A 24,299-nucleotide genomic window follows, 5' to 3' on the forward strand; every position below is an offset into this window, starting at 1 on the left:
GTTGAGTGTGTCCGCTTAAAGGCCAGGGACTGTGTGAGATCCTGAGTGACTCCCTGCAGCTCCCCTCTCCTTCCTCCCCCTGACTCCTGCCAGCAGCCCTAGCCAACTGTACCCTGGGTTGCATCAAGAGAAGCATGACCAGTGGGATGAGGGAGGTGGTTCTGCCCCTTTACTCCGCTCCTGTGAGACCACATCTGTGGCATTTGGTGGGATTCCCACGAGGGAAGGAGGGATGGCACTCCATCACGGTGGTGGGGGCACAGGGCTTCTCGGGGTGCTTCCTCAGAACTGCTGGGGCTGCAGAAGCCTCAACGCCCCATGAAGAGAAGGACAGACAGAGCTTTCACACACATAGCAGGGGAAACCACAACCACGTGGATGCAGTAAGGAGCAGGCAGCCCTGTGAAAACCAAAACAATTTATTGGCTCTTCAGACACAGCAGCACAGCTGTGAGCGCAGCACACTTGGGCCGAACTCCAGCAAAGTTCTGGGGCTTGATGGGTACGGGTGCAGAAGGTGGAGAGGGGCTGGGAAGCCCTGCCTCAGGACTGGGCAGTGCCAGGTGCAGGAGGATGCTTGGCCGGCACAAACAGTTCATCCCAGGCCTTGGGCTGCCCCTGCTCTGTGACGCAGGATGCAGGAGCTTACTGAAAACATGGGTGGGAGCACAAGATACATGCAGTTCTGCTTCCAGCTGTGCAGGACCAAGACTCAAGAAGAGGCAGCAGGAAGTGCCATCGCCACTGATCCAGGGATGTTCTCCCCATCTTCTCCACTGCTCGATCAGTCTCCTGAGGACTCCAGGATGGGCAGATGTGGGGATGCTGGCTCTCTGTCCTGACCACCTGTACCTGCAGACACCAACAGCACCTGGCTAGAGGCTGCTGCAAGTAGGAAGCTCTGGCAGCTCTGGCACAGGCCGGGGCATTGGGCAATACCTGCCCCCGGTGTCTCAGGGAACACAGGCACAGCATCCCACCTCCTACCTGCCTCTTCTTCTGACAGAGACGTCCCCTTGATCATACAGTAGATGTCTGAGTTTTCATATGGCTGCAGCTCTGCAGGGACAGAAAGAGCACGAGGGTGTGTGGAAGGAGTGGGGCAGACTCGAACAGCAGCTCAGGCACTGACCTGCTCTCCCCCCACCCCAGCCCCGCAGCCGTACCTGTGCTGGAGCCCTACCTATGTAATGGTCCTCCTCGGCTTTGATGGGCACGGCCTTCCTTCTCCTGGGAAGACAAAGGGATGGTCTGAATTTGGGAACAGGCTGACATGGCCCTGCTGAACCCGGTGGCAGTGGAAGAAGAGCTCTGCACACTCTGTGCCCAGGCCTCTACCCCATTGGCAGACATTGCCCGTCAGCACCCCAAGTTGCTGACCTGCAGCAGTGGCCACAGGGGACGGGGTCTCCCAGCACACACAGCCCCTGCCCCAACCCTGAGGATGACGCTCAGATGACCCCATTAGCAGCCCTACATCTGAGCCATGGTTGCCATCTGAGCATCAGCCGGCCAGCAGCATCCCTGTTGCTTGAAAAGGGTGGGAGCAGAGCAGGAAGCCTGCTCTGTCACCAGCCACCCCAGTAGCACAGCATGGCCTGAGGCAGCACAGCAGCTCCAAGTCCCAGGGCTACTCACCTGGACAGCACGAACCACACGATCACCGCAGAGAGAATGACCATCACTGAGAGCACAACCACCACTGTGACTGCTGTCCATGGCCAGGAGCCCAGAAACTGCCCTGAAACTAACACACAGCCAGCAGTGGGTGTCACAGCCTGGGGTGTGTGCCCAGGCCTTGGCATCAAGTGTGTGCACGCGTGCAGGTGTGTGTGTCCAGGATCCACAGCTCTGTGGGATAGGCAGCAAGTCACAGCCATGTGCTGCCTTCAGCTCTAATGGGCAGAGAAGAGGCAGGGAGGCTTTGGGTTATGGGGAAGAGTTCCATTCCCATAAATTGCACAGTGCAGTCTGGCTAGCGAGAGGATTCACAGCCCCCAGGGCTGCATCCACGCTCCTGCTCAACATGAGCCAACAGCATCTGCTTGCCACCCAGAAAGCCAACTGTATCCTGGGTTCCATCAAGAGAAGTGTGACCAGCAGGTCAAGGGAGGTGATTCTGCCCCTCTACTCTGCTCCCATGAGGCCACAGCTGAAGCACTGCATCCAGTTCTGGATCCCCCAACACAAGGACATGGAGTTGTTGGAGCAGGTCCAGTGGAGGGCCATGAAGATGATCAGAGGGCTGGAGCACTTCCACTACTGGCTGAGAGCTGGGGCTGTACAGCCTGGAAAAGAGAAGGCTCCAGGGAGCCTTACAGCAGCCTTCCAGTACCTGAAGGGGCCTACGGGAAAGCTGGGGAGGGACTTTTTATAAGGGCATGTAGCCACAGGATGAGGGGAAATGGCTTTAACTGGAAGAGAGTAGACTAGATATTTAGACTAGATATTAGGAAACAATTATTTACTGTGAGGGTGGTGAGACACTGGAACAGGTTGCCCAATGAGGCTGTGGATGCCCCCTCCCTGGAGACATTCAAGGCCAGGCTGGATGGGGCTGTGAGCAACCTGGTCTGAAGAGAGGTGTCCCTGCCCACAGCAGGGGGTTGGAACTAGGTGATCCTAAAGGTCCATTCCTACCCAAACCTTCCTATGGCTCTATGATTCCTTGCCCTGCCACAGGGGGAGAGGAAGGGTGCACAGCAGCTCAGGACCTGCTTGCCCCATGACCCCAGCAGGTAGATGCATGGCACAGAGGCAGTTACCTGAGATGTAGGCTTGGAACTCCAGGCTGGACGCATCCCCAGCGCCAGCTGCTGTCAGGCCCTGGACTGTCACCGTGTATTTGCTGCCTGGGCTCTGGGGAGGCGGCGTGTACTGAGTGACAGAGTGGTTCACTGTCACCTGCTGGAAGTTCAGGAAGGTGCCATCGTGCGCTCTCCTGGCTGTGAAGTTCAGCTAGAGGGAGGACAGGTGCTGAGGGGAGCAGCACCCATCTCCTGCTCAAGCCCAGGGCAGCTCTGCATAGAGCACCTGCTGCTGTGCTGCCTGGGTACGGAAGGCTGTGCTCCAGTACCTGGTACCCAACGATCTCCCCTCGGCAGGAGGGCAGCGCCTTCCACCTGAGAGTCCCCGTGCGGGCATCCAGCTGCAGCTGCTCCGGCTTCTGCGGCACTGGAAGCACAGAAAGATGGGGTCACACGTGGGGATTTTGGAGTGAAGAGCAAACTTCACACTACGTATAGGAGGGCAGTTACCCATTGCCTTTGTCCTAAGGTGTTGTGTGAACAGGATCGTGCTGGGTGGCACTGAGATAGTGACGCTGTAAACAGTGAAGGGCTGCAGAGGAGGGCAGGCGAATGTTCCCTTCTGACCATGTAGTATCTCCTGTTCCATGACCTTCTCAGCCTTACAGGGAGGAGAGGAAGGCCCTGCCAGCTGGCACACGGCCTGCATGTTCTGGCAGGCATCAGGTAAGCTGCAGGTCCAGTTCAGTTTGATGCTGGTGCTGGAAACCTCTAGGGTCCCTGCGACAACCTGGAAGACATCTATGAAGGAAGCATTGCAGGGAAGTCACTTTCTTCCTATCCCTTCCCAACCTGCAGCAGATCTCTATTAGTCCCACTTTTGCTGGCATGTCTCCAGGGCTGTGTGGCCAGTGCCATCCTGCCTTCTCCCACACAGTACTTGGCACTGACTGCACAATTCTTGTGCCCTGGACCACTCTCAGGGCACGGTGCTGCAGTGACTCAGGCCTGGGGAATGGCAAAAACTGTTTGGCAAGTTTGTGATCCCTCTGCTCTCAATGCCACGGGGGCTAGCAACAGATCTAGTAACTGCTGGGAGGACAGACACAGCCCAGGGCTGCATTAGCAGCTCTTTTCTCTGCAGTGCACACCCACGGCATTCCCTGATCACCCAGAATGCAGGGCACTGAGACTACACACTGCATCTGGCTCCGTTTCCCCTGCTGGGGTGAGCAGACCGAGAATGGCAGCTTCACTCACCCACACAGATCATGTTCCTTTCTACAGGCTGCCAGCGTCCTCTGCCGTTCTTCTCATGCCAGATGCTCTGTGAAGCTGTAGAGCCTTGCCTAGGGTTTTGTTCCATGCAGGAAACCTCTGTGTGGGACAACCAGTACCCTACTGGGCACGTCAAAATCACTGTCTCGTTGAGGTTGTAGGACGCCTTGTCTGGGACAAAACGAATCCTGGGGTCCCACTGGGGCTTCTGACATTTCCCTGCACCAATCAGGCAGAAAAGCATTAGCAGAACATAGGCTGACTGTGCAGGACAGGGCAGGGGAGAGGGAGGAAGTTCCCTGTCCTGGTTTGCAGTGGTGAGCGATGGAGCTCCCAGGCACGATGTGGATCAGCCTTCCTTCACCACAGCCCTTCAGCAGCACCTCCCACTTCCCCAGCACACACAGAGCCCGAATCCTCCCCTGCTCACACAGCCTGCCTTCCCCTGGGCAGTGAGGGCAGCGCTGCTCCCAGGACAGCTCCTGGTGCCTCCCTTACCCACACACGCCACACTGGCCCGAATATGAGTCCAGGTATCGCTGCTGTCCCTTCCCAGCCATAATTCCCTGTTTACAGGTTTCCCACGGTTGATGGTCTGCTCTTCTCTTGAACATCTGACGTGGGGATAGGATGGCTGCAAACCCTCGGGGCAGCTCAGCGTCACTTCTTCGTTCTTCCTGTACTTCTCCTGGTCTGGTGCCAGACGGAGTCTGGGGTCCCAGTGGGGCCTTTGGCACGTTTCTGGCAGAGGTGAAAGGTGTTTCAGTTAGGGTGGCAGGTGGTGAGCTGGGGCAGTGAGCTGTCCATGGGCACGATAGCCCAGCAATTGGAGGAAGCAGGGACACGTCCCTCCAGTGCTTCCAGTGACAGCCGTGTCCCCCAGCAAGTGACAGGGCAGAGCCATGCTGCTCCTCAGGCTCCTGGCACCGTAACCCTGCTCAGCTGCTCCAGAGGGAGAGGCAACATCCATGTGTGCCTATGTAACGGGGCCAGCAGTAACGCGGGAGACCTCCATCGTGCCCACCCTTCCCTCACTCACAAAGGTCCTCACTCACCCACACATCTCACGTATTCTGCTGCCAACTGCCGTGAGCCTGTGCTGTTCTTCATAAGCCAGATGCTCTGAGGAGCTGGGAGGCCTTGGCGTGGCCTTGGTTTCACACAAGTGATCTCCGTGGCAGAAGGCCGGTACCCATCAGGGCACGCCAGTGTCACCGTTCTATTGAGGTTGTAGGATTCCTGGTCTGGGACAAAACGAATCCTGGGATCCCACAGTGGCTTCGTGCATTTCTCTGCACCAAAAACATGGGAAGATGTTAACAGAAGAGAGGCTGCCCAAGCAGAGGACAGGAATGTCATTCTCTGTCCTGGTTTGCAGTGGTGAGCGATGGAGCTCCCAGGCACGATGTGGATCAGCCTTCCTTCACCACAGCCCCTCAGCAGCACCCCCCACTTCCCCAGCACACACAGAGCCCGAATCCTCTCCTGCTCACACAGCCTGCCTTCCCCTGGGCAGGGAGGGCAGCACAGGGCTGGTGTGAACTGGAGTCTTTATCCTCACTCGGATTTGGGGCACTCTCCTTTTGGGGACAAAGTGTGACAGTTCTACTCCAGGCGAGGGGCTTGTCTGGTAATGCAGGACAAGGGGGAGAGTTTTGTGCCACCTCTTCTCTGAACCCATGAAAGCACTGTGCTGGGACTCTGGCAGAGTAGAGGCAGATGTTAGCACACTAGGAACAGGCTTATGGCATGTCTGCAGCTCCAACGACATCAGCCCAGCAGGGCCGCATGCTGTGGGTGTTTGGAGCCCATCTGTTTGCCCAGAGATCCCCTAGAGAACAGGCAAGAGGCAAGGGTCTGGTTGGTGCCTGTGCATCAGGACCAGGAGACAGGCCAGAAGGGGTGCCACTGTGGTGATTAGTGTCCCCTCCCAGACATTCCCAGGTTCTCTGAGTCCCAAAAGAACTGGTGTGCTGGTCAGGAAAGTTGACATTGAGATAACTGGGCTTGCTGAGCTTGCAGGAGAGGAAGCCTAGAGCAGGATGAGCAGCAAACAAGAGGAAGCAGCACCCTTACACAGATTCCCATTCACCTCTGCAGACTTGTAGGCATTCCCTATCAGATCTCACTTTCATAGACACAGAGATTATCCTAACCCTGAAGGGACCAATAGGGTCATCCAGTTCAAGTCAGCGTCAGCAGTGTCCAAACACTCCTTGAGCCCCAGCAGCTTAGAGCCATGCCCACTGCCCTGGGGAGCCTGCTTCATGCCCACAGTCCTCTAGGGCAGCACCTCTTCCCAACCTCCCTTCTCTTGTAGTGGGTTTCATACTGTCATTGCAGTCTTGTGTCCTGCAATGCACTGCAAAGGACAGTGGTCACCACCACCCTATTCTTCGGAGCCACATGTGCTGCCCAGATAGGAAACTCTGTCCCTCTGCCCATTGCTAAAAAAGCAGCAGTTCCTTCCAGACACCAGAGATGGGCAACGTGACTCACGACCCACAGGACAACTTGTCAAGCCACTTCTGCTCCCATTTCTCTGCATAGATAACAGCTCACACCTCAGGCTCCCTAACCCCTGCTGCAACAGGCAGCTACTCCATGGCACTGCAAAGGCCAAAGCACACCATCTCCATACAAAGAGCCAAACAGAGAACTGGGAGATGTCTCCACCCTTCCCTCTGTGCCAAGGCATTCCCAGCACATTGGGGCTTGCTGTCCTCCATCTCCTAATGCAGATTCAACCTGACACAACCCAATGATGCCTGAGTGCCTCGGGACTGGTGGACACCATCTTCAGCCCTCTCCAACACACTACCATTAGCCAAAAGAGGGAAAGATGCAGAGCCAGCTTGCACGGAGAGGAGAGCAAAAGCTTCTTTTGAAGAGAGAGAAGCAACCAGAGCTTACCTTCTTCCCTTTTCCCTTCCTCAGTTTTACCTGAAACTGCTCCCGCTCCTGAAGACTCTCTCTGTTTCCCCAGCTGAGGGAGGAGGACCAGCAGGAAGGCCAGCACCAGCCCTTGTAGGGCCATGCTGCTGCCAAGACCACAGCCTGTGTCCCACTCAGCACTGCCGGGGAAAGGTGTCTGCACTGGAGGGAGAGGTGCAAACACAGAAATGAAACAACAACCGAGGGAAATCACACATGGAGTGAGGAGCTTCCTCTTTGGGCAGTCAGCACCCACAGAGCTGCTCCTTGCCCACACGCACTGAGACACCTCCAAAGACTCCTCAGAGCCACTCCACTGCCTCAGGGAGAACTTGAGGGGCAAAACACTGCCTGGGGGTGGGGACAGAGGAGAAAAGGGGGAAACTGCAGGCAGGAGGTGCTGCAGCATCCAGACAGGTTCTTGCCTGCAGCTGGTGGGAAGGGAGGAGGAAGGAGCTGCAGAGGCCGCAGGATGGACCCACATCACCTCCCTCCCAATCCCCACCTCTATCCCCAACCTCATTCTCATCCTCATCCTCAATCCCATCCCCATCCCCTGTCTTCATCCTTATGCAGCAGTGCCAGGAGCCTGAGGAGCAGTGTCTTTGTAGAATTATAGAAACATTTGGGTTAGAAAAGACCTGTAAGATCATGAAGTCCAACAGCCACCTAACGCTACCAAGTCCTTCACTACACCGTGTCCCTGTGTACCACATCCACCCACCTCTTAAATAACCCCAGGGATGGCAGCTTCCCTGGGCAGCATTTTCTATACCCTAACCACTCCTTACATGAAAAAGCTCTCCCTGACCCCTAACCTAAACCTCCATCTCCTCCTCCTCCTGAGATGCATGGGAGAGTACCTGGGAAGTGCCTGGCTGCAGTCTGAGTTCAGCCCACCACTCTCATCTTAAGCTGTTTGTTAGAGCTAACAAGATCCTCAGGGTGAAGGTATGTCCACTTTTCTCCCCTAAGTCAGTAGGAGGAACCGTGTACCACTTTTGCTATGAAGTCTCCCTGCTCACTGCCTTGACCAAGTCCAGCTGCCACAACTCCATTGTTGAGCCCCGACTGTGGACCTTCCACATCCACTGAGCTCTTGAACCCACCACATGCAGCTTGTCTGCCTTCTCCATCAGTCATCCCCTGCTGCCCTGCTCTGTCCCGCATTTCCTCCGTGGCTTTTAGGATGTGAAGCACCTCAAGGTGGACGGTGCATACAATACTGGGGTAAGAGAATCTTTCAGAAGCTGGGCAGAGAAGATTGTTCTTGGCTACATCAAGCAGGGCCTTTGTGTATGTTAGGAAATTTATCTTCTTTTTTTATGGTTGTTTTTTTTTTTTTAATTTGTTTTCTCGGTGTATAACAGACAATAGGAAAAAATGCTGAAATGCTGCACTAAAGGCCACAGCACTCAATCGCATGCCTAGCTCCTACACAGCATAGCATTGCAGCTGCTGGTTCAACAGATGATGCCTCATTTCATAGGGATCCCCAGCGCAGAATCCAAATAAGTGAAGGTTTCCAAGAGGCTGCCGAGTCAGCAGATCACAAATCCTTGCTCAGTACAGCACGATTTACGGAGCTCCATCTCCATCAGAACACCCACTGGGCCTCCACAGACATGTGACATCTGGGCTGTTTGTGCTTCACATACACTGTTTTAGCCCTTAGAGCAGGACTGCCTCATAAAGTCATCTCAGCACGTCGGTAGATGCTTTCTAATATTGATTTCCTGTGTAGCATTCAGAGAATGCATATGTTTTTGCCAACAAGAAATCTATCCAGCCACACAATCCTCCCCCAGGAGGACTGAGGCCTCGAGGCTGCAGGTTTGGCCACCGTAAGTATGATTGATGAGCTGTTTCCTGACGGTTCCATCCATGATCACTCGATTAGCAGTGAACTAATCGCACTCAGATCTTTGGGCTGAAAGGAGGGAAACCCAAACCACCTGCAATTTACAAGCAGTCTTACTTCTGATAGGGAATAACACTGAGGGCATGGTGTGGCACCGTGTGACATGGACTCCTGGCTTGGAGTCCAGATGCTCTGCTGGTGGGCAGAGACTGAAAATGCCTGCAGAATCCCAAGAGATCTCCATCATCTAACCCACCAACTACCTTGCAGTGTCACCAGCAGAAGAAAGGCCAGCACTATGCTAACCTGTGCCGCAGGGGAGCTGACAATAGGGACGGTCATGACGTCTTTCAAGGGTATGGAGCTGTGAGCATAGGAGCTCACCAAGCTGATGACAGACCCCAGATGTCCCAGCCTCCTGCAGAGTGGTGGCAGAAGGAAGGTGCCCCAGTGGCACAGGAGCACAGAGGGATCCCTGCAGTGGTCACCATGGGCTGTCACAGACTGCATTGGGGTGTTTTGCAGCCTGGGCAGGGACTCCCTCTTGTGGCGCTGGTCTCCCAAGTCTGTCACCACGGCCCTCAAATGCTGCCCCACTCCCCTTCGCTGCAGACTACCATCCACTCCCACATAGCCATGCACTTGCTGAACACCCAGAAAGGTATTTTCAGCACACCAAAATGGACATAAGCAGCATGCAGCTGGGAGCAGGGCGGAGTGAAGCCAGAGGGACGTGGGCTGCTGTGTTTTGGTTTGGAGAAGATATGCTCACAAGTGGGGTTTGCAGCTCAGACCTCCAGGCAGCTCCACATCTGGTCCAGCCCCTCCCGCTGCCCTCCCCAGGGCTGCCTCAGCACATCCCACCCTGCTTCTTGGACAGGGAACCTGGCTAAGCCCAGGAAGTGGGAACTGTGGGATTTCAAATGATGCTTCAGCTTCCTCCCAAGCCCTGCTTCCTGATGGTGCCATTTTCAGGGCACCTGTGCTCCAAGACCAATACTTCTCACTTCTTTCTGTCCCTCGTTTTTGTACCCATCTGCCCTCTGGCAGTGATAGCATACTGTGTCTGGAGTCTCGCTGCTGTAGCAGAGCAGCTCTCAAACTCCTACACAAATCCTTCACTCCGCACCTCCTTCATTGCACAAGACTCTTCAATGCTGCTCCCAAAACGCTCCACCCAGCCCCACATGCTGGCCCCACGCATCACAGCTCTCTTCCACAGGCAGCTGAAGGTGTGTGCGAGTATGGTGGAGCTGTGAATCTCCCCTTCCACATGCAGGTCTGAAATAAAGGGCTTGGCATTTCCCCTTTTCAGCTCTCAGCCTCCACAGAGTCCAGAGGAAAGCAAATCCTGAGGAACCGCCTATGCCACCCAGGGTAGCTGGGAACAGAGAAGTGCCCAAAATATCCTGAGCCCGGAAGGAACCAGATGAATAGGGAAGAAAAAGCCAAGCAGCTGTTTTTCCAGTGAGCTGGAGCCAGTGGCCTGGCAAGAGGGGGGAAGGTGGCACAGCTCGCAGTGAGAGCAGGGCTTCTGCAGGATGCACAGCACTTCGTCTTGCGTTGCCCTGCTCCAGCCATGCTTTGGAGGGGATGGTGACCTCACCTTGCTGCCAGCAGGACCCTGAGCTGTCCCAGTATTTTGTACAGCAGCTGCATCCCCAGCTTTCTCTTTCTTCCACGTGATCAACTGGGGCTGACGGCTTCCCCCAGCTTTCAGGATGTGTCAGACCTCCAGCCACAGTGCTGTGACTTTCCTTCCCACAAAGGCTGACAGGGTGGGGAAGGAGAGAGAAGGACACTGTGTCCTGGCAGGATGGTGATAGCAGTGGATGTGGCACCGTGCCCACGGAGCAGCTGCTCTTTGTTGTAAAGATGTGTGCACGAAGACACATGTGCCTCCAGCTTGCGGTCAATCCAAGGGGAAGAACTTGAGCAGACCTCAGACCTTTGCAAAGGGAAGGAAGGGGGGTGCTGCCTTGCCTCTGGCCATGAGGGAGGTCACACCTCTGGAATGAATTAGGAGTCAATCACCCCCTGGGGAGCTTGAAGAGGCACTACCAGTCATGGTCTTCCATGAGGGCTCAGGGCACCCACGCAGGTGATCCAGAATGCCCCACAGACCAGGACATGCTGTGAATCACAGTGTGACCTGCACCCCAGATGCTGGATGGCAGTGACACACTTGGCTCACCAACAGGTCCTCCTGGCTGTCGTTACTCCAGGAGACCAGTTCATCCAGTGGTGGAGCAACCAGGACCAGGGCTCGATAGGAAATGGTGACTAGCCAGCTGTGGCACAGGTGGATGGAAAGTAGGCCACTGTCATCAAGGTTATTAATGTGTTGTGGTGGAAGGCAGGTGCTGCCTGGAAACGGGGCTCGGATGTGCAGGCGCAGCAGGATGCAAGCCCAGCTCTGTGCTGGAGCCGCCAGTTCCAGATGACACTGCTCCCATTGCCCTTCTCTTAGTGCTGTGTTTTGCTGCTGCTACTGGCCTGGGGCACTGGGACTTCATTCAGGCCATGACAGTCCGCTGTTAGCTTCCACTCTCCTTTGGACTTTCTCACTGACTATATGGGACTATGGAGGGTTTGTGAGTCTTGCTGCTTACTCCTTGGTTCTCCAGTTGGCAAATCAGCTGATGAATGGGAACTGGGGAGTCCTGGTTGGTGTGATATTGCCTCCGGGGTATTGTCGTAGCAGCGATTGGCACCTTCTTCTACTCTTAGCAGCTCCTCAACAGAAGGGTCCTCTGTGAGACCAGGCAAGGTAGACAGCTGCTTTGTGTCCTCCATCTCCATACCAAAAGCCCCCCAGTATCCTTTGGGGTCCATGAAGTACACTCTGCTGAGGTGATCTATAGCAAAGATGCACGGATCCTCATAGCCAGTCACAAAAGGATGCTTTCACCACTCCTTCCCAGTTAGGCTCACTTTGGCTTTCAGCACAGTTAACTCTTGGGATCCCCCTGTCCCTCCAGAAATACAGGTAGGTTCTGCCCCTTAGTAACCTGATAGTGTTAGAGAACATTTCACACCAGTGCCCACCAGAGCCTTGTCCTGCCGTGGTTGTGGTGTGCCAGGCCATCGAATCCACACAACCTGATGAACCCAACCACCCCTTTCCTCCACCCGCCTGGGGGCTGGGCCCCTCTACCTCTGCTTATTTCTTCATCACCCGGTTCCCATGAATGCAAAACAAAAGGCTTGTTACTGAACCCAGAAATAGGATCAGACCATCTTCTCTGTCTGCAAGACTGTGCATTGAAAACTGAAGCAACCGTGTTTCTGGAAGAAGCCCCTCTCTTGATGGTTTTCCCTTGCAGCTCATGTACCCATGCCTGCAGGGTTGTGATGGATTTTCATCTCACTTCCTCATATCCTCTCCATGGTCATCAAAGTAAAACCACAGGGTGGCACGCAGCGTGTACCAACCATATCCTCTCTCTTGAGCTGAAAAATGCTTATTTCTGGTAGCTGAGAGGCTGGCCCGTGCAGGTGAGGAGGAAGTTATATTCCCTTTGAGTTGCTGGACCTCTTAGTATTGTCTTTCCACATCTGAAATGCATTCTGAAAGAGTGGTGATGCATTGGCACAGGCTGCCCAGGGAGGTGGGGCAGTCACTGCTCCTGGGGGTGTCCGAGAACTGTGGAGATGTGCTGCTGAGGGACGTGGTCAGTGGGCATGGTGGGGGTGGGTTGAGGGTGGACTCAGTGATCTTAGGGGTCTTTTCTAACCTTAACAATTCTAGGAGTCTGTGATTGAGTACAAATACCAAATTAATTCCATGACTGATACAACATGAGCGCACACAGTATGCAAACCATACAAACTGTAAAGAAGCCCAGACCAGCCTTCAGAGGTTATAAACAATGTGGATAGAGTTAAGAAAAACAACCTTGAAAGCAAATAAAACCACGCTGTGAACAAGATCAGCATTGTGACCAGCAGCTCTTGAGCTACTACAGCAATTATATTTTAATGCATTCTGGTCAGATCTGTCATCATCTCAGCCTTCTGGGTCTCACGCTGGGTGCCACGGGGACTGTTGTGGTTTAACCTGGCAGCAGCTGAGCACCGCACACCCTTCGGCAGGTGGTGAGACACTGCATTGTGCATCACTTCTTTTGTAAATATATATATGTACACGTATATACATGTCATTACTATTACTTGTCTCTTCCTTTTCTCTTAGTAAATAGTTTTTATTTTGTGTTGTTTTTTTTGTTTGTTTGTTTGTTTTTTTCTGGACAAAAGCTCAGAGCCCCCAGGGCAATGGTTCTCCAGCCTGATGCACTGCTTGCTTCCATCGTTCCACCAGATCTGGGGTGGGCAAGAAAGCCAAAACAAGGCTGAGCATGTTGGTTTGTTCAGGTAGGGTCTCTGGGTGGGCTGTGTAGGTGGGTTTGTGAAGGGTCTGTGGCTGACACTGTGCTGAGCTATGCATGGCCTCGCTGTCCTGCAGCTGTGCAGATCAAAGGGCAGTGACATACTACAGGTGAAGGCTCTTCCCCAAAGCCACCAAGCCTCCCAGCCCTGCTGCCCTGCAGCTGGCCCTGGGCCCCAGGGCAGCTCTGATGTGGTCCTGCTCTCCCCACTGCCTCTTGGCATCCCTGCTCCTGGCTCACGTCTGCAGAACCACAAGCACTTCAGGGATTCTGTGCTGTGGTGGGGAGTATTACTAACTATTACTAGCCCGGTGAAGGGCAGGAGATGGAGCAAAGCTGGCACAGTCTCTTGGGATGAGCTGCCAGTTGCCCAGGGCCAAGGAGCAGCTCTGTTACCCGCATGAAGCCTAGAAGGGGAGCGTGGCAGGTATTGTGAGATGGGCATTTCAGGAGCAGAGAGAGGGATGCTGGAGGTGGTGGTGCATCCCCTACCTGAATGGCACAAGGCAGCTAGCTCCTGGTGACCACTCCTGCTGGATCACTGTGAGGATGTAGCTGGGCTCACGTATCCACACGTCACCTTGTCGTGGGTCACCAGGCGGTGTGGGCATGGCCACAGCTGCCACCTACTCAGCCCCATGGCATGGTGTTGCGCTTCCTAGCAGGGGCAAGGTGGGGTGCACACCGAAATCAGTGCCCGCCACTGAGGGATGGTGCTGGGATGTGGATGCCACCTCCGCAAATTCCACAGTACCAGTATGCAGCATCAACAGGAGGTGACAGGAGGGGGAGAGCAAACACTGCCAGGTGCCGTGCTGACACTGCTCCGAGAAAATTAACAGCACAGCAAATATTTGCAGGCAGCCCCGCTGGTTCGGCCCCGCGGCTGGCGTGCCATGGAACAGAGCAGCGCCGTGCCTGCAGAGCACCCACCGCAGCGATAACCAGCTGGACGCAGGCTGCTGCCACTCGCAGAGCGTGCCGGGTGCGGAGCGTGCCGGGCCCTGCGCACACCGAGGGACACGCAGCACGCTGGGAAATGAAGTCCTGCTGCGTCACCTGTGCTGCGTGCTGCTGGGCACGGCCCGGCTGCGCGCAGACCGCCGGGGCTGCCGCTTTCTCCCATGTCCTCCGTGCTCTGCGCACTGAGCAGGTCCTCGGTGGGTTGTGGCAGTCTCTGCTCTTCCTCATCAGGGCTCGAGGGGCTCGATTTGGGGTTTGCTCAGCCCAGCCAGGTTGCTGGGCTTGCTGGCGCCACCGGAGGGCTGAAGGCACTGGGGACCTTCGTGACTGTGCTAGGCAGGAGCAGAATGGTGTGGAAATAGCACGGCACAGCTACCAGCGCTGATGAGAGAAGGGACTGAAAATCCTGCAGCAGCAATTTCCACAGTCAGGGTTGTCTCCAGGGCTTTCATTTATCCGTTACAGCTTAATTGGATGTAAACTCAGCCACTTGTAAGCAGCAGGAGCCTGAAACAGGCTGTGGTCCTGAGCTTCTCTCTGTAAAATGCCTCACCACAACTCTCCATCTCTGCCTGGATCCTGGTGGGGCTGCTGCTCATGTGCACTCCATGGAAAGGCCAAGGCAAGGTTTGCTTGGATCCTGGCACCATGGAGCTGTATTTTAAGCTCTCAGCACCACAGAGGAGCCAGAGGCAGCAGGGTAGGAGCATGGCAGATGTTGGGATGCAACGCCCAGGATGCCCAGGAACACATCCTGCTGTGTGGTGGCTCCTTGGGGTTGGGCAGCCTCCGGGCACACAGCACCCATCACCAAGTGGAGGCACCGGGCTGGAGTGGTGCTGCCATGGAAAGGGACGGCTGAAACCCTGAGACAGGCACTGGCTGAAAGCACCGTGCCCGGAGACAACCTGTGCTGTTGCTTTTCTCAGTGGGGATAGCAGTTAGTGTGTTGCAGGGCATGAGGATTGCAACGCGGGGAGCCCTCACTGCAGGGAGCCGCAGGGAAGGAGGATGGACGGATCAGCAAGGAGCAGGATGGATGAGGAAAATGGGGGGACGAAGAGGGGGAGAAAAGAGAAGTGGGCACTCTGTCACCAAGAGGCTGCACTTCCCACAGTCCCAGAGACACCGTCTGGGCAGGGAGCGGCGGATCCACAGCGTGCGTCAGGGCTGGGACAGCCGTGAGCAGAACCCGGAGCCTCGGCGGGGCCCATCCACACTGCGCTGCTCGTAGGGGGCCCAGCAGCCGTGACCCCACGCGGCGAGGGGCTGGACAGACGGCGACATCGGGCCCCAAACGTCGAAACCCCGCACCGCGGGAAGGTCTCTGTGCCCAGCGGCGGCGGCGGCCAAGGAGTTAAGGGCTGTCCCCGCCTCGGCTCCGCCCCGCCGGTGCCAGCGCTCGGGGCGGCGGAGGCGCAGCGCCGGGCCGGGCGGGGGTCGAGGCTGCGGGCTCCGCGGGGCCATGAGCACTGCGCTCCCTCCCGCACCGCCGCTGCTCGTCGCGGGGCCGGGCCGGGCCGGGCGGGGCGGGGCGGGGCGGCCCGGCCGTGACCCCGCGGGGATGTGAATGGCGCGGGGGTCGCTCGGCGGGGCCGACATGGAGCGGGAGAAGCTGCCGCGGAGGCCGGGCTCGGCGCTGCGATGGGAGCGGCCCGAGGAGAGCGAGGCGGGGGAGGCGGCGGGGCCGTGGCCGGGCTGCGGGAGGATGCGGCCCTCCTCGTACCGCGCGCTGCGCAGCGCCGTCTCCACCCTGGCGCGCATCGACGATTTCTACTGCGAGAAGATCGGCACCGGCTTCTTCTCCGAGGTGTTCAAGGTGTGCGCGGCCCCCGAGCATCCCTTCGGCGGAAAGGAAGGGGGGGCGGGGGGGGCGGGACTGGGCGTCTCGGTACCGCCGGAGCGGGCTGGTGGGGAAGCCTGGGACCCCCGAGGGCGAGGAGGTGCCCGGCGGTGGCTGCGGGAGAGCCCCGCGGCCGCGGTGCTGTTGTTCCCCGGGGGAGGGGAGCGGTGTTTACAGCCAGGCCGGGCGCGGAGCTCCGGAGCGCTGCCACCGGCGGGGTGGCGGGGGAGGGCGGGTCGGAAAGCTCCGGTGGGGGATCCCGGAGCCGGTTCGGAGGCAGGAGGTGCGGCCGCCTCCTCGTGCAGCCTGAGCGGGGCGGGTGGGTGTGCGGGGTCCGGCTGAAGGGGGTGGTGTCGCGGGGCTGCCTTTGTGCCACAGGTCCCCGAGGCTCGGGGTGGGCGCGGGTTTGTGGAGTGGGGACGGTCACGCGTGGCCGCGCCCAGACGTGGGGTGCGCGGGTTGTGGTGGTGGGGTTGAGGTCCTGGCGGTGGTGATGGCACTCCCAGCCCGTCGAAGGGCTGCGTGTGCTGTGTTCACTCCGGGGAGAGGTGTATGCACATGTTTTTGTGCTCGGCGTGCCGTGTATCGCCCTGCTCTTGTTGTGGTTTCAGCCCTTTCTGATAACAGCTTTGCTGGATCGGTATCCCCCCAGCTCTTCTGCAGCCCCCCCGAGCTCTGCCGTGCAATGTGGCCGTGGTGGCCATGCAGAGAAGACCCTCCCATGGCCGTCCCTCGTGCTCCTGCGGGGCCGTGGCCTCGCTGCTGGCCGGGTTCCTCCTATTGATCCTTGGCTGTGAGCACGCAGTAGCACCTGGGAGCAGAGGGAGGCATTTAATAAAGCCAGGATCTTTAATAATGGATGCTCCCAGATGTCTGCCAGGCCACGGTTTCTCCATGCTCACTGTCTCTGCTCCCACACCGTACTCACAGTGCTCGGGCCGTGTCTGCAAGGAATTTGGGGGAGCAGAGGATGCAGGGGTAGGAGCTGGATGGAAGCGCAGCAGCCAGAACAGGAGGTGTCTGGATGGGCTTTGTGCAGGTGCGGAGGGCTGAGGCCAGGCGCTGAGCGTAGTGGGGCTTGGCAGGGTGATAGTGCCCTGATCTTGCAAGGAGGATGCAGCACAGGGCCATGTTCCACCCACCTCCCTCCACCCCACAGTGCTTTTCACAGCTGTGGGCATTCGCGGCCGCCTGCTCGGCCCTGCTTCATTCCATCCCTGGTGGGCGTGGTGGATGAGGAGGGGCCCACCTCCTGTCCTTAACCAGGTGGCTTGGCCCCGGGGTGCTGGCGCGGCACAGCCATCTGATGGCGTTCCCCTGCCCTCCCCTGGCTGAGCCATAGCGGCTGTTCCCAGGGTGCCCCCAGCCGTGCCCCCACAGAGCTGGCCCTTGCTGCTCCCAGCAGCAGCTGGTTCTCGGTGTGATTCCAGAGGCCCACCTGCTTCCTCGGGCGTGCAGGCATTGCAGCAAGCCGCCCCTCTGTCTCACTGATAGACGGAGCAGATTGAGCTGGCTGTGTTCGTGCCAGACATTTTCTCCAGCCCTTAACCCGCTGTTGCATCTCTTCCCGCATCCCTCCCTGCAGCACCCTGCCTTCCCCTGGGGCTGTGCCCAAACGTGCCCATCCTCCAGAGTTGCTGTCTCCGGGATGCAGCTCCCCATTGTGCACAGCCCCATAGCCATGGGGCGCAGCCCTTGCTCGGGTGCCCCCTCCCCATCTCAGCTGGTTTCCCCGCCGACCTTTGAGGTTTCCTATTTATTCGCAAATGACCGGTGCAGCTCATGAATGACACAACTCTTATCTGGTGTCCTTTGGCGGACCTTATCTCATTCCACAAAGCCTTGTGGAGCAGTGACATGGGCAGCACCGATGGGAAAACAAACCCAGGTGGGTGAGCGCTGCTGATGCTCAGGTTCTCATTGTGAGCGACCTGGCTGGGCTTCTTGCTCCTGTGCTCCCCAGAGGAAGCCTTTCTTGTAGGATCTGCCTTTCCTGCATGGGGAGCAGCTTTTCCAGTCCTGCCCAGTGTGAGACCTGTTGCACTGCTGGGGTCCCTGTCAGCTCAGATGCAGCTGTCAGGGTTGCTTGTGGTGTTTGCTCCTTGACCTGCAGCCCTCTGCCCATCCTCATGGGGACACTGGGACAAGGAGGGCACCCAGTCTTTGCTCAAGGTGTGGGACCCCCAGATGCTGGCGCTGCCCTGCGTCTAGCCAGGAGCGCAGGCTTCTGGGCCGTCTGCTCACTCTGATTAGCATGCTCTTTAAATAAGACTCTAATTTCCGCTGTTAAAAGAGCCCAGATCCCTTGTGCCCAGGCTGGGGCTGCAGCCAGCCCTGTCCCTTCCCCCAGCCCTCATGACAACAGATGGGATGGGGCCGTGGGGATGCGGTGCTGCAGGTGGGATGGGGCGTGGGGGGCTCTGTGGGGTGCTGGGGGGCTTGGGCAGGGGGTGAGGGCTGGCTGCTGCCTGGGGGCCAACAGGCTGCTGCCTCCCCCAGCACTCAGCTGAGCTCAGCTCTAGGGAATGTGCTGGGATTCCTGGGCACAGGGCCAGCACGTGGAGAGGCGAGGGGGGACCCGTGCTGCCCAGGGAGGCTCTGCTGCCCGCTGCCTTCCTCTGCCGATGTCCAGGGGAGGATGGAAACCCCCTCAGCACAAACGTGCGAGTCACATGGGGCTGTGGCTTGATATGCTTGAGGGCCGCCACTGCTTCCCAAGGACATCCAGCCTGCTGGGATGGTGCCAGAGCCTGGCCAGGGTGGGGATGGGGCACTGGGAGAGGACTGTGCTGCTTGGAGACCCACTAGGGACCCAGTGGGAAATTTCACAGCAGGGTGTTCCTCTAGATCTTCCCCCTCCCCCAGGATCCTCCAGGATTATGGCATTAATGCCATACAGTGCACTCAGACCTGACCAGCCTATCACCGTGGCAAGAGGTTAATGAGCAAAGAACTGGGCCATGGGCACGTCCTGGCCACATGATCCCATCCAGCACCCACCAGAGGATTGCTCCATGACGCTGGCTTGGATCTGATCATTCCCATGGTGGGCAGCCACACCGTGGCATGTGCTACCAGGCATTTGCACATCACCCGTGGGGCTGAGCCAGCTGCTGGCGCCTGAGAGCAGCCGGTGCCACGCCAGGACCGACCCATCCGGTCCCACCAGCTCTGTGATGTGTGGGAGGGCGGCACCGTTGGCTCAGCTCGGCACTCAACATTTGTGGGGCTGCAGGTGGCATGGGGTCAGGCTCCCTCTGGGCACAGGCGCCAGATCCGGTGCTCAGTGGGGATTTTGGGGCACGCTGTCCTCCCTCGTGCCAAGGGATGGAGGTCCCCGCAGGCTGGCAGGGAGGTGATGCGATGTAACCAGAGTGGGGTGGCAGCTGCTGCTGAATTATTCAGAGCCCCTCGGTGAGCCAGGCTGTGCTGCCACTTGTTCCAACCCTGCCCAGGGCTGGTTTGGCCTCAGTGTACCCAGGCAGGGATTAATAGAGAGGGGTCCTTATTAATTCCTAATTTCCCTCCGGGCCCTTCAGTGGGAGGTGCTGCACGCACGCAGGGAGCCTCAGCTGATGTGTGGGGACCACACGTGGTTTGTCCTGGGGTGGGGGGGGGAGCGGGGGGTGCATGTGGGGAGGGCCCAGCACAGCGGCTTCAAGCAGCATCGACTAAAAAGGAGAAGAGCAGCGAGCTGACGGAAGCGCCGAGGAATGCCCGCGCCTCCATGGGTGCTGGGGTGCAGCTGGGGCTGAGCGAGTGCCCCCCTCAGGCAGCTGCTGTGGATCCAGCTTAGGGGACCCCTTGTGCCATCCCCTCGTCACTGGGACAGGGGACCCTACGCTTGGCCCTTCACCCCACACGTGCTGGGGACCACAGTGGGCCGGGGAAGTCCGTGTTTGGCCGCCTTCCTGGTTGCTGTTCCTGGCGGGGGGCCAGGCCCCAGCTCATGTGACAGCCTCGGGCTGGCTAAATATACAGCATCATCCAAGTACTGTGCCCCCAGGGCTACTTAGGGAAGCGTGCATGCCCTCTGTCCTCAACCCCTTACAGTGGGGTCTGGCCACGTAGCCCATGCTGCAGTCCGTTCCTGCACGCTTGGGACTGGGCTGCCACTGTGACTCTGGGGGTCTGGGCACGTGGGGGGGAGAGCACAGCATGTGGGGTGCTCCAGGGATTGTGGGTTGTGTGTCATGGGCATGGGGGTCCTTGGGGTGCTGCCGTGCTCAGAGAGCCCCCCACTAACCCTGGGGTGCCCCATACCTGGGGTGCATGGGGACCCCCAGGGCTGAACTCCCCCTGCACCCACTGCAGGTGCGGCACCGCCAATCCGGGCAGATCATGGTGCTGAAGATGAACAAGCTGACCAGCAACCGGGGCAACATGCTGCGGGAGGTGCAGCTGATGAACCGCCTCTCGCACCCTAACATCCTCAGGTTTGTCCCATTCCCTGGGACTTGAGGCGGCTGTGGGGCTGGGTGAGCTCCTGGGGCTGGATCCTCCCAGGTCATGCTCAGCTCCTCTCTTCTCACAGGTTCATGGGGGTGTGCGTGCACCAGGGGCAGCTGCACGCGCTGACGGAGGTGAGAGTGGGATGGTGGCTGTGGGGCCAGGGGGAGGGTGTTGGTGGCCATGAGGGCACTTGGTGTATGGTTGGGGGAGCAATGGGAGGAGAAATGGGGACCCACCAGCTTGGTGGGATGGAGCAGGGTGCAGCAAGGCAATGGCTCTTCCCACCAGTACATCAATGGTGGAAACCTGGAGCAGCTGCTGGACAGCCCTGTGCCCCTCTCCTGGTCCACGCGTGTCAAGCTGGCACTCGACATCGCCCGTGGCCTGCGCTACCTGCACTCCAAGGGCATCTTCCACCGTGACCTCACCTCCAAGGTACGGGGCATGCTGATGCCTTGAGTTTCCCTTACGTGCTTCCCAGGAGTGGTAATGTTGAGGTGGGTGCTGACGGGGGGTTCTGCTGTGCCCCCAGAACTGCCTGGTGCGCTGTGAGGCCAATGGCTATACGGCTGTGGTGGGCGACTTCGGCTTGGCAGAGAAGATCCCCACCTACAGGTCTGTCTGTCCATACCCATCCTCCAACAAGAGGTTCCAGCTTGCTTGGGGCGGGAGCTGGGGAGTGATGGGTGTTTTTGTGGGGATGGTGTTGGTGGGGTGATCCCTGGTGGGGGGACTGATGGGGGATGGATGTGTTCAGGGATGTCCAGGAGGAGATGGAGAAGGGAATGGTGTTGATGACCTGGTGGTGGGCGAGATGGGGCGTGGGGTGCATGGAGGAGTGTTGGCACAGGGAGAGGGGGGTCTGGGGAGGTGGGACCCTGACATGCCACTGTGTCTCCAGCGAGGGCAGCGAGAAGGAGCCGCTGGCCGTGGTGGGCTCTCCCTACTGGATGGCACCCGAGGTTCTGCGTGGGGAGATCTACAATGAGAAGGTGACACTGCACAGAACCGTTTGGGCATGCAAAGGGAAAGGGGATGGGCATTCCCGGGGGGTGTCTTGGGGGGAGGGCTTGCAGCATGGGGCTACATGGCCTCAGGCTGCAGCCCCCTGCAACTCCCTGCTCTCTGCAGGCTGATGTGTTCGCCTATGGCATTATCCTGTGCGAGACCATTGCTCGTGTCCCCGCTGACCCTGACTACCTGCCCCGCACCGAGGTAACTCACTGGGATGGGGAGCAAGGGCAGGGCATGGCAGGATTAAGGCTGGGGATGTGTCACCAAACATGTGAAAGGGGATCTTGTCCCCACTGAGGGTGGTTCCAGGGTCCCCTCTTGCTGCACCTAGCCCAGTGCTGGCACCCAGCTTCACTCTTCCTTGTCTTCCCGACTCAGGATTTCGGCCTGGACATCACCGCTTTCCGTACCATGGTTGGAAACGACTGCCCAGCAGCCTTCCTCCAGCTGGCGTTCCACTGCTGCAGCGTGAGCCCCTGCGGCGCGATGCCCTCATCCCCGCTTCCCATTCCCTACCTGGGGTGGGAGCTGCCCCAAGAGGGCTGGAGGGGTACCAACCTCACCAGGGTCTCCTCTCTCCCTCCCACAGATGGAGCCCACTTCTCGCCCCTCCTTCCTGGAAATCACACAGTGCCTGGAGGGCGTCCTGCAGCACCAGCTGGGCACTGAGGGTGCCGGGACCACCCTCTTCTGCACCGGGGACAGCGTGCCCGCACCCAGCACAGTGTCCGCATTCAGTGGTACGTGGGCGTCCCAGGAGTGTGGGTTGCCCATCATTCTGGGGGAGAGGATCTGTGGGACAGAGCCCCATTGCCCTCTGCCCGCATCGTCCCCACATTCCACTGGTGACTCCCTGCTGTGCCCCCACCCAGGAGTGGCCGTGAGGGCGGCTGGCCGCGCTGAGCAGTCCCCGCTGCGCGAGCTGGGGACGCAGCACCTGCAGCCGGACCAGCACCTGTCCCGCAGCCACTCTGACGTCTTCCCCCCCAAATCACCCATCTCGGAGCCCTGCAGTGAGGCCAGGACCAAGGAGACGCCACCCCGCGTCAACCCCTTCTCCCAGCGTGAGGACCTGAAGGGGGGCAAGATCAAGCTCTTCGACATCCCCAGCAAGTCGGTCATCTCGCTCACATTTGACCTGCCCCCTCCAACCCCACTGCAGCTTGCCACCCCCGTCACTCCTGAGCCAGCCGTGGAGGTGCAGTGTGACTTCTCTGCACCCACCACCCCGTCCCGCAAGTGCCACTCGCTGCCTGCCTCCCCTGAGCTGCCCCACCGGGGGGGCCTGGCGCTGGGCGTGAGGTCCCCCTCCCAGCCCCCTGCCCCGAAGCAGAGCCGCTGGGACAGCGGAGAGCCAAGAATCCCATCCAGCCCTGGGGTGGAGGAGCGGAGAGACTGCGCTCCCCGCCACCCTGAGCCGCCGCTGCCGCAGCTCTGCGCTCCGCCATCCACTAGTGGCACCTTCATCCGCACATTGGCCTCGGGAAGCAATCCGTGGCAGCCGGAGCCGCTCAACAGGCAGCTCCTCAACAATCACCACCCCGCAGCGGTCAGCAAGCCGCTGTCCTGGGGCAGTGGGCTGGAGCATGGCTTCTCCGAGCTCAGCATCCCCTGCACGGCAGCGGCGCTGGAGCGGACGGAGCACGCAGCCATGCTGCCTGGGCACGGCTCCAGCATGGTGCTGGAGCAGGACGAGGTGCTGCCCTGCCCTAGCTGCTGCTTGGGCCCCTTCAGCTTCACCTCTGTTTGTCACCGGCCGGCACCCAGCCCGCCCCGCTACCAGAACCTCAACTGCGAGGCCAAGAGCCTTCTCTGCCACGACCGCCTCCAGAAAGCCCAGGGGTCAGCAGAGCCCAGCCTGAAGCTGCCCGAGGCGCAGTCCTAGTGCTGGGGACCTCGCTGGGAGCCTGGGGCGCCCCCCTGCTCCATCACAGCTCACTCAGCACATGGAAGCCCTTACTGCTTGGGGGGCTGAAGTGCAATAACACTGCTGCCCCAGGCAGCAGGGCCAACTCCACGCAGGTCTGAAGCCTGTGGGACTCCCCTGTCCCTATGGGCTAGCCCTCAGTGGGCTCTCACAGCCCCTCAGACCGAGGACGAGCAGGGCTGGGCAGGGGGTGTGAAGCAGTCGTGTGTATGTGAGCAATGGGGGTCCCAGCTGCCACCTCACAAGTGTAGGACGCACACCTGGTCCCTGACACAACGAAACACCGTGGTTTGCAGGGGACTGGAGAGGGGGCCGGCACTGGGGGTCTCTGGGCACTGAGCCCCCAGCACGTGTGCTGTCCTGCCCAGCACCAGGGACTCGTCCACATTGCTCACCCCAAGCTGAGGGCGCCCTGCAGCCCCCAGCATCTCTTGAGTGGCCAGGGGATAAGGGAGGGACAGGAGTGGGAGCCGGCTTTCCTCCCTCCCGCACAACGCACTGGTGAATGCAGAACTGTTGTGTTTTTTTTTTTAATTATTATTAATAATGATAATGGCTAGTAATATATACCCAGCTTATTTAAGGTGTTCAATAAAAACTGAATGTCCCAGCAAGTCGGGCTGATGCTTGTGTCTCTTGGGGTACACGTTGAGCGGGATGGGGAGCCCTGGTCTGGGGGTGACAGGGTATTGGCCTGACTCTGTCCCACTGGGACAGCTTGGGTGAAATTCCAGTTTGTGGTTTGGGGAAATCCGATTTATGGTGTGGTGCAGTTTTTTGACACGTTCGGTGGTCACGGTGGGGATGGGCTGGCATCTGTGTGAGGTGATCTTAGCGGTCTTTTCCATCCTTAACGATTCTACGATTCTGTGATCATTGGATTTGCGCCACG

The 24,299-nt window shown here is 58.6% G+C and overlaps 2 protein-coding genes across 4 annotated transcripts; one reads left to right on the forward strand and one right to left on the reverse strand.

Annotated features, from left to right (window-relative positions):
* Nucleotides 1-401: 401 nt before the first annotated feature.
* LOC100858953 lies at nucleotides 402-11,897 on the reverse strand. 2 transcript variants are annotated; one of them, XM_015277487.4, is made up of 11 exons: nucleotides 6,939-11,897; nucleotides 5,081-5,317; nucleotides 4,524-4,766; nucleotides 4,008-4,244; nucleotides 3,258-3,548; nucleotides 3,077-3,174; nucleotides 2,766-2,958; nucleotides 1,639-1,747; nucleotides 1,184-1,230; nucleotides 988-1,059; nucleotides 402-852 (listed from the first exon to the last, which is right to left on the reverse strand). In XM_015277487.4, the coding sequence occupies exons 1-11, from the start codon at nucleotides 7,510-7,512 to the stop codon at nucleotides 785-787; spliced, it is 2,169 nt and encodes a 722-aa protein (XP_015132973.4). In that variant the 5' UTR covers nucleotides 7,513-11,897; the 3' UTR covers nucleotides 402-784. The 2 variants fall into 2 exon arrangements, with proteins under 2 accessions (XP_015132973.4, XP_015132974.4); XM_015277488.4 differs by having other exon boundaries at nucleotides 1,167-1,230.
* Nucleotides 11,898-15,556: 3,659 nt separating this feature from the next.
* On the forward strand, nucleotides 15,557-24,021 carry TESK1 (testis associated actin remodelling kinase 1). 2 transcript variants are annotated; one of them, XM_427433.8, is made up of 10 exons: nucleotides 15,557-15,990; nucleotides 20,329-20,450; nucleotides 20,549-20,597; nucleotides 20,755-20,901; nucleotides 20,999-21,081; nucleotides 21,368-21,458; nucleotides 21,598-21,681; nucleotides 21,859-21,948; nucleotides 22,070-22,220; nucleotides 22,353-24,021. In XM_427433.8, exons 1-10 carry the CDS (start codon nucleotides 15,742-15,744, stop codon nucleotides 23,363-23,365), a joined length of 2,079 nt encoding a protein of 692 aa, XP_427433.4. In that variant the 5' UTR covers nucleotides 15,557-15,741; the 3' UTR covers nucleotides 23,366-24,021. The 2 variants fall into 2 exon arrangements, with proteins under 2 accessions (XP_427433.4, XP_004937191.1); XM_004937134.5 differs by having other exon boundaries at nucleotides 22,070-24,021.
* Nucleotides 24,022-24,299: the final 278 nt, after the last annotated feature.

Source organism: Gallus gallus, chromosome Z (assembly GCF_016699485.2).
Source record: "Gallus gallus isolate bGalGal1 chromosome Z, bGalGal1.mat.broiler.GRCg7b, whole genome shotgun sequence".
Taxonomy (NCBI): domain Eukaryota; kingdom Metazoa; phylum Chordata; class Aves; order Galliformes; family Phasianidae; genus Gallus; species Gallus gallus.

What these genes read in the sequence shown, in the direction of transcription:
- LOC100858953 (XM_015277487.4), bottom strand. Translation starts at nt 7,512, where the DNA reads ATGGGGATGGGATTGAGGATGAGGATGAGAATGAGGTTGGGGATAGAG. An exon ending in AAGGAACATGATCTGTGTGG is followed by an intron (nt 3,549 to 4,007) that starts GTGAGTGAAGCT and finishes CTTCCTTCATAG; the next exon opens with ATGTCTTCCAGGTTGTCGCA. An exon ending in CCTTAGGACAAAGGCAATGG is followed by an intron (nt 3,175 to 3,257) that starts GTAACTGCCCTC and finishes CTGTGCTTCCAG; the next exon opens with TGCCGCAGAAGCCGGAGCAG.
- TESK1 (XM_004937134.5), top strand. Translation starts at nt 15,742, where the DNA reads ATGGCGCGGGGGTCGCTCGGCGGGGCCGACATGGAGCGGGAGAAGCTG. An exon ending in TCTTCTCCGAGGTGTTCAAG is followed by an intron (nt 15,991 to 20,328) that starts GTGTGCGCGGCC and finishes CACCCACTGCAG; the next exon opens with GTGCGGCACCGCCAATCCGG. An exon ending in ACCGTGACCTCACCTCCAAG is followed by an intron (nt 20,902 to 20,998) that starts GTACGGGGCATG and finishes CTGTGCCCCCAG; the next exon opens with AACTGCCTGGTGCGCTGTGA.